Raw genomic sequence first — 7713 nt, 5'->3', positions numbered from 1 at the left:
TTGTATCATGGATTTAGGGACTGTACCTCGATTCTATTGGCTCTGACGGTTCGAAAGAGGTGTCAATCATCCAAATTGACCAATGGATTCCCAAAATGTTGCTAAATCGATTCTGGGTGTTTGACAGCTCCGCCCCATTAAGCATCAAAACACAGAGGGCACAGCAGAATACTTTACATTTTTAATGACTGATGTAGAGGCAAATAAAGTGTCCCACTGTCTGAGGAAAACCTCCATCAACTTAGCTAAACGATGCAAATGTGTCAAACGTTACAGGTGCAGAGGAAAGCACCACCGCTGATGGCACAGTGATCACCAACACACATCGGTGAAGACAATTTGCAGGTAAAAACATTTCGTCATTTATATGGTTGTGTCTAACTGTGTAATCATTTTCTGTGGCATTTGACAGATTTGGGATTAAGCATGAGCTCTGCGCTAATTTATCAGTTTAGTTAGCTCAAGTAAACTACTTTTGATAGCCTTGCTGCACTGGCAGAAAGCCCTTGCGAAAAACGTGTCGCAGTGTGGCACCAATGTGGTTAGTTAAAGCTGTGCTTATTGTGTTTGTGTTGTTGTTTTGGACACACAACCTTAATAACTTTTCTTTTTTTTTTATTCCTTTTTTGCTCTTCTTAGCCTAGAAATGTATCACTGCAAACAGTGTGCCCATAAGAGTGAAACTATAATAGGTTTTACTCATCATATGAAACTTCACAGTAATGCACCAAACTGCCCTTTTACCTGTGGTGTACCTGATTGTACCCGTGCATTCAGAAAATTTGCAGCCTTCAAGTCTCATCTATACAGAGATCATAAGGGGTATAAGTCTCACAGCAGTGCTGCATGAACAAATTGGCACAACACAGATTTGTCAAATTGAATTTTGTCAGATTACATTTACAAATCTGAAGGATTTCCTTAGTCATTTGAAAGGCCATATACAAGAGGGCAGGAAAATAACATGTCCTTTTAGGGGTTGTGAGAAAACTTTTGGTGTAAAATCCACATTTGCATCTCATATTTCGAGAATACACAAAAACAGTTCGGCTGAACATGTGGCGGTGTTTCAACACCCATCCCAAGAAGCACAGTCTGAAAACCCATCTCAGCCTGTGAGTCAGCCCTCCACCTCTCACATTGAGGATGATAAACAGCCAGAGACAGGAGAACTTTATGATAGTGTGGATGAAGACCTCTTTTTGAAGAACTTGTCATTGTTTTATTTGAAGCTTCAGGCTAAGCTACTTTTGCCAGCGACAGTAATTCAGACTATCATTGAAGAGGTCCAAGAAGTTCATGATGTTGCACAGTTGCATCTATTTTCAAAACTCAAAGAGAAATTGTCTGGGCTTGGGGTGCCTGACATGACTATTACAAATGTGATTGAGGAGCTCACAAAAGATGATATATTAAAAAAGGGCAACAACATTTTACGTACAGATCAGCGTCGCAAGTCAGTGTTTAAAAACAGCTTCTCTTATGTTGAACCTCTACCTTTGTATCTAGGTACAAATGACTCAGGAAAAGAATGCTTTGCACAGTACGTGCCAATAAAGGAAACTCTTACTTCTCTCTTTAAATCTGAAGCCTTCAAAAAGCAGTATGAAAAGGCCCATTCGCACCTCTCTACCCGTGATGTGTTCGAGGATTTATGGGATGGACAGAATACTACTGACAACATCTTACTTAAAACTGAAACATCATCGTTAGCCTTGATCCTTTATCAAGATGCTTTTGAGGTCGTCAATCCGCTAGGATCAGGGCGTAAAAAACACAAGGTACTGGCAGTGTATCTAACACTTGGTAACATTTTGCCCTACAACAGATCAAATATTGATCACATGCAGCTTGTACTTCTCTGCAGGGAACAAGACTTCAAGTTTTTCGGACAGGAAATGGTTTTCAGTCCACTGCTAAAAGATCTCAAGGATCTAGAGGACAGTGGTATTGTTTTGAGGGATGGCAAAGTTATTAGAGGTTCTGTATGTGCTATAGCTGGAGATAATCTTGGTTCTCATAATATTGGTGGCTTTGTGGAAAATTTTAGCAAGAGTACCTTTTTTTGTAGGTTCTGTGATATAGACAGACAAACATTTCAGTTGAGTCCATTATCCATTGGTTTGAAGAGAACAAAACAGTCATATCAGCAGCATGTACAAGAACTAGGAGCAAGGAACACCGACTCAGTGTGTGGCATAAAATTTGACTCCATATTCAACCAGCTGCGCTACTTTCATGTCTGCCAGCCTGGTCTTCCACCATGTCTCAGACATGACCTTTTTGAGGGTGTTGTTTCTGTTGACATGGCGTTGTGCATCAACCACTTGGTAAACCAGGAAAAACACTTCACTTATGTCGATTTGAACAGAAGTATAAGTCAGTTTACCTACCTTGGAAATGAAGCAGATGACAAACCTCCTGAATTCAGCCCCGGTAGTGAGAAGTTAAGTGGTCATGCCGTCCAGAATTGGTGCCTGTTGAGAGTACTTCCTCTGTTAATTGGGGACAGGATCAAAAATCCTTGCGAAAATGGTGTTTGGAAGTTGATTTTGCTCATGAGAGAGATAGTTGCTTATGTATGTGCACCAGCAATTACTGCCGATCAAATTGCCTACTTGAATGTTCTCATCGAGGAATACATCCAGTCCAGAGTGGAGCTGTTTCCACACCATCCCCTTAAACCAAAGCACCATTACCTCTGTCACTATCCTGTGCTTATTCTTCAGTTTGGACCTCTCATCCAACTTTGGACGTTGAGATTTGAAAGTAAGCATACTTTCTTCAAACAGTGTGCCAGAAAACTGCACAACTTTAAGAACCTGTGTGCTACTCTAGCAGAGCGACACCAGCTCCTTCAAGCATACATAGCTGCTGGCAGTCTTTTCCCTCCTGTCATCCAGGTTGAAAAAGGAACTGAATTCTATCCTGGTGACTATAATGAGAGCATAAAGGTTGCAACTGCACCATTTAGCTTCACACATGACACTACTGTAGCCACTAATGCTGTCACTGTCAGAGGGACAAAGTACAAAAAAGGAATGCATGTTGTTCTAGGACGAGATGATGAGGGCCTTCACATGGGTGAGATTAAGCTGATTTTGAGCCATCGTAGCGATTGTGTCTACTTTGTTGTGGGGAAGCAGCAGGCTGTGGAGCTTGCTGATTTGGGTATTCACAGTCTAACAGAGGTAGTCCAGGAGTCCAACTACATGTGTGTCAAGCAAGAAGACCTCCTTGATTATTATCCATTAATGGGGTACAAGCTGAATGGCACATTGGTGGTTATATTTCATCACTCCCTTCCAGATATCTACTGACATGTCAGCACTAGTGGAGGACATAAGACAAGCAGTGTTGGCTATATTACCTAGCCTTCCAGAGGATAAACTACAGTCCCTCCTGAACAAGTTTGCAAGCATTGGAGTGGAATCCCAATCTGACCTGAAATTCATCAAAGAGGAGGATCTCCCTGCCAACATCACACCTATCCAGTGTCGGAGGCTTCTCAATGCTTGGCAAACCGAAGGTATGTCTTAGATAATGTTTATAAAGCAAAACAGAAAAGCTCATGGCTGTGTACTGTGGTACACTATACATGTTATGTAATTTGTCACATTTAGGTTGGGTAATGAATGCACAACAAATAATTTTACTGAAAGTTTTGGATTTCATTGTTTGTAGATATAAAGTGGTGCTATAACAACTGAATTCTTTTTTCCTTGTAGAGCAAACAACATGTTTGACACTAACTCCTGTAGAGCCTTCTGACATATTCTACAGTACCACTTCAGATGATCCTCCATCTTCTGAATCAACCTCCAGCCCTCCAAGTCTGTCAAGCAGTAATAGCTCCAGAATGACTGTGAATTTAAGTGCCTGGCCTGAAAACTTCAATGTTCCTTGGAACAGAATGCCTGCTAGTATCACAGCTGCCATTGCACAGGAGAAACGTCCATCTGCTAAAGACCGCAGGGAAATGGTACGAATCACTGTTGATGAAATGAGGCTGACTGAACTGAATCCATCAAAATCTCAGTGCCTGACAGTGGCCAAGATGATCGTAAAGCAGCATCCCAGATGCTTTGCAGATGTCATGAGAGATGGCACTGTAATTGGCAGTGGCTATGGATCCCTTTTGACTCAACTAAAAACACGAGTAGAACATGTTAATCGTGGAAGTGCTATCTCTAGACGAAGGAAGCAGAGAAGGGTCTCAAATTCACCTGCAGACACAGCTAGAGGACCAGCTGACCAATATGGCTGTGTGAGATGGCAGCCTGACTGTCCACCGGAGGAAACAGAAGAGAGTCTCAAAGAGAAGCAGAGGGAAATGAAAGACCTCTACTGCGTTGAGGGGCCAGCTGGTGCAGAGAGAGGACATTTGACTCAGTTAATGAAAACAACCTACTACCTCCAAAGAAAAAACATCAATGCCAACCCACCCCCTTCGATTGATGAGTTAAAGAATGAGTGGCCATATCTTTTTACACCAAAAGAGCTATACAGCCATTTCAAATTACTCACAGACATTGACATCCTGGATAAAATGGAGCAGGCTATGGAAGAAAAAGGGAAGCTGATCCTTCAGTTTTTCCAGCAGAAGCCAGCAGGGACTAATGCAGATGAGATAGAATGCATCCTGGTGAAGTACAACAGAGAAGAAATGTGTGATCCATGCCCATGTGTGATCCTCCTACTTATGGCGCATTTCAGAGAGAACCCTGAGGGACTCATTTTGCAGGCAGATGTAAGTGTGAAATTATTATAGTTTGTCATGTTTCTATTTCTTAACATTCCACTGTGCATCCATTTCAAATTGAAGGGTCACTCACTAAGCTACACAATCAGAAGAAGAGTTGACTTTACTTGTCTCTCCAGGAAGAAATAATAAAGTACTTTATTAAAATTATAATCTAAGAAAGTATCCAAAAAAACTGTATTTCACAGAAAGGTAATCCAAAATATTCTTAATTAACAGTCAAAAAAGCTGTATCGAGCCAAACTAATTGTAAGGCATCCTCCTTCCGTCACAACTGCTGACTAATCAACTTTTTACATCTGACTTCTCGATTATGACACTAGTAGGCGCTTTACCACTAAAGGCCTAGTAATACACTCACAGTACACAAAACATCAGCAGCTAACAGCAAAAAATGTGCAATTAGTCAACAATTATCAACAATAATAAAGTATGTTATGGTGACTTTGGCTCTTACTGGTATGATCTTGTTACCCTCAACTGTTGAGCTGAGGGTAATGACTATGTCAATTTTGAATGTATTTTTTCTTTGTCTCTTAGGTGTTAGCAACAGCAACTGACATCGAAAGAACACTACCGCTTCCTGACTCTCCGAGACTAATTGTCTTAGGTAGTGTATACCATTTCTTTTTTAAATCTGTTGTAAAGCATTGCAAAGACTGAGAATATATGAAGGACACGTATTAGTTGAACAGTTTAACATGTGGATATGTATATGGATATTATGTGGAAGGCAACAGATAAAACATTAACATTTAAACCATATTCTTATTTATGTTTAGGTGAAGTGCTCACAGCAACTCAATGGATGCTGAGCATCGAGGGTCAGGTGGTTGTGCCTCCACATCCTAACTTCGTGGCTGGAATGGCAGCGTTCTTTTCAAGCTATTACAACTTTAATCTGGTGTACCAGGAGCAAGCATCTTGCACACTGGAATTCATTCAAAGGTAACTTTGTGATAAAGTAGAATTCTGGTTGATCATTATTTTATAAAGTTCATGAGTAACGGGATAAAATGTTATTTTGACTCGCCAGCACAAATAAACAATCAAGACCATTTTCAAGCCAGGGACAGGCTGCATTATAATGGAGTGTATGGCACAGATATAAATTTATGTACAAGTTACCAATTGGTAGTGATGTAGTCGCATGGACGTAACCCTGGGCATAGAGTCCTTTAATTGGAGATCTCCCAACCAGCCCAACAACAGCAACAGCATCCTGGGACAACTACTGAAGAACATTTTAAACCACAACACACATGCCACATTTTTTTAGTAATCCACACCAGACTACATATTAACTGAATATTTAGTGATTTCTTTTTTACCTGGTGCCCTCAGACCACTCCTTATTTTGGAACAATTTAGTTTGTTACAGAATGGCAGTATTACTACGCACTTTAGGGGGCCTGGGTGGTGATGTGATATGTTAAAAGGCTGCAGTGCATTTCCTAACTATTTTTCACAAACAAAATAGTTCCAATGTAAGAAGTGGTCTAACAGCACCGGGAAGCAGCAACATACACTAAATATGGTGTATTCTGTTGTGAATACAAAACATTTTATGTTGGTGTGTTTTGTTTGATGCCATTGTTGTCCTTCCAAGCCTGGGCCAGTTGTGAAATCTCCAACCAGAGTAGATGCTGCCTGAGGTTATGTTGATGCAACTATATTACTACTGATCAGTAACTCATGCAATCTTGTGACAATAACTCCAAGCTATCCCTTTAACCATTTCCACTGTATTAGTCATTGCATTGTAGAGCCACTTCCTGGCTCAGCTTGCCTGGACAGCACAACTGAAATGATAATGAAAAATTATTACCGGCCGAATTCTATTTTAATATTATTATTTTTTTTATGTTTTGTAGTTTTTCATATTGGATGGGCAAATGATTAGCTTGTCTTGCACAACCTGATATTCTACTCTTTCTTGTGGAGCAGCTGTGAACGCAGTTTTTTCATGAAGTTTCTTTTCATGTGATTTTGTGATTTCAGATGTTTCATTGGACTCAACCCCACCAGTGGCACCAAGACGGCAAAACTGGTCAGCCAAAGAAGTGGGAAGGTGCATGAGAAGAAGAACAGCTCAGTCAATCCTCACGTCTCCTCTCTCCTCAGGCGATTAATGGACTTTGAATGGCTTTGAGCTTAAGTCATATGCAAAAGATGAGGATTCTTGTCTTCCCCACTATATGAGTGGACATTGTTCTTAAAGGGAAATTTTGCAGATTTTCAACCATATCTCTTTCTATCCGAGTTAGGGATATAGTGTGAATAATGGATTTAGCTGGCGCAGCTGCAAAATCTGTTGTTCTTCCGACAACAGCGCTGTCATGACGGAGCTGGTGCCAGAAGAACAACAGAGCACCCCAGAGATATCGAGAACATCAGCAACAACAGCAGGCGTTTTTCACACTATATCCCTAACTCGGATAGATGGAGTTAATGTTGAAGATTGGCAACATTTCCATTTAATCTTTTGTTTACACTGTAGTTTATATTGAGTCAATCCGTTATACACCATTCTTCTGCTGCAAATACTCACTAGCTCAGCAAATCCGTAGCTCTAAGTTGTCCCAATAAAAATACATTGTTTATATCTGTTTGGGTAACTTTTGCCAGAAACTACATTGCCCAGGTGTTTAGGAGTATATTTTCATGACCTGTTTTTTAAAGGAATTGTTTGACATTGACATTTTGGGAAATACTCCTATTGGCCTTCTGTCGGAGAGTTAGATGAGAAGATTAATACCACGTCTATTAAAGGCACATAACGCCCAGTAAAAAGTGAGATTTAAAGTTGCTAGTAAGCAGATTTTGTTGTTTTTGGAAAAAGCCAGGCTAGCTGTTTCCCTGTTTTCAGTCTGTGCTATAGGCTAACCAGCTTCTGTCTGAAGCCTTATATTTAACAGGCAGAAATGAGATTGGTGTTATTTCTCAATTAT

The 7713-nt window shown here is 40.4% G+C and overlaps 1 protein-coding gene across 1 annotated transcript; it reads left to right on the top strand.

The window, feature by feature from the left end:
- The first annotated feature begins 243 nt into the window (after positions 1–243).
- Positions 244–7429, top strand: LOC115582624 (uncharacterized). Its single transcript, XM_030418687.1, has 6 exons — positions 244–345; positions 3310–3529; positions 3729–4750; positions 5303–5372; positions 5545–5710; positions 6764–7429. Exons 2-6 carry the CDS (start codon positions 3322–3324, stop codon positions 6912–6914), a joined length of 1617 nt encoding a protein of 538 aa, XP_030274547.1. The 5' UTR covers positions 244–345; positions 3310–3321; the 3' UTR covers positions 6915–7429.
- Positions 7430–7713: the final 284 nt, after the last annotated feature.

Source organism: Sparus aurata, chromosome 6, assembly GCF_900880675.1.
Source record: "Sparus aurata chromosome 6, fSpaAur1.1, whole genome shotgun sequence".
NCBI classification, from domain to species: domain Eukaryota; kingdom Metazoa; phylum Chordata; class Actinopteri; order Spariformes; family Sparidae; genus Sparus; species Sparus aurata.
Note: the sequence above shows the minus strand (reverse complement) of the source record. Positions and strands in the feature narration are given on the sequence as shown.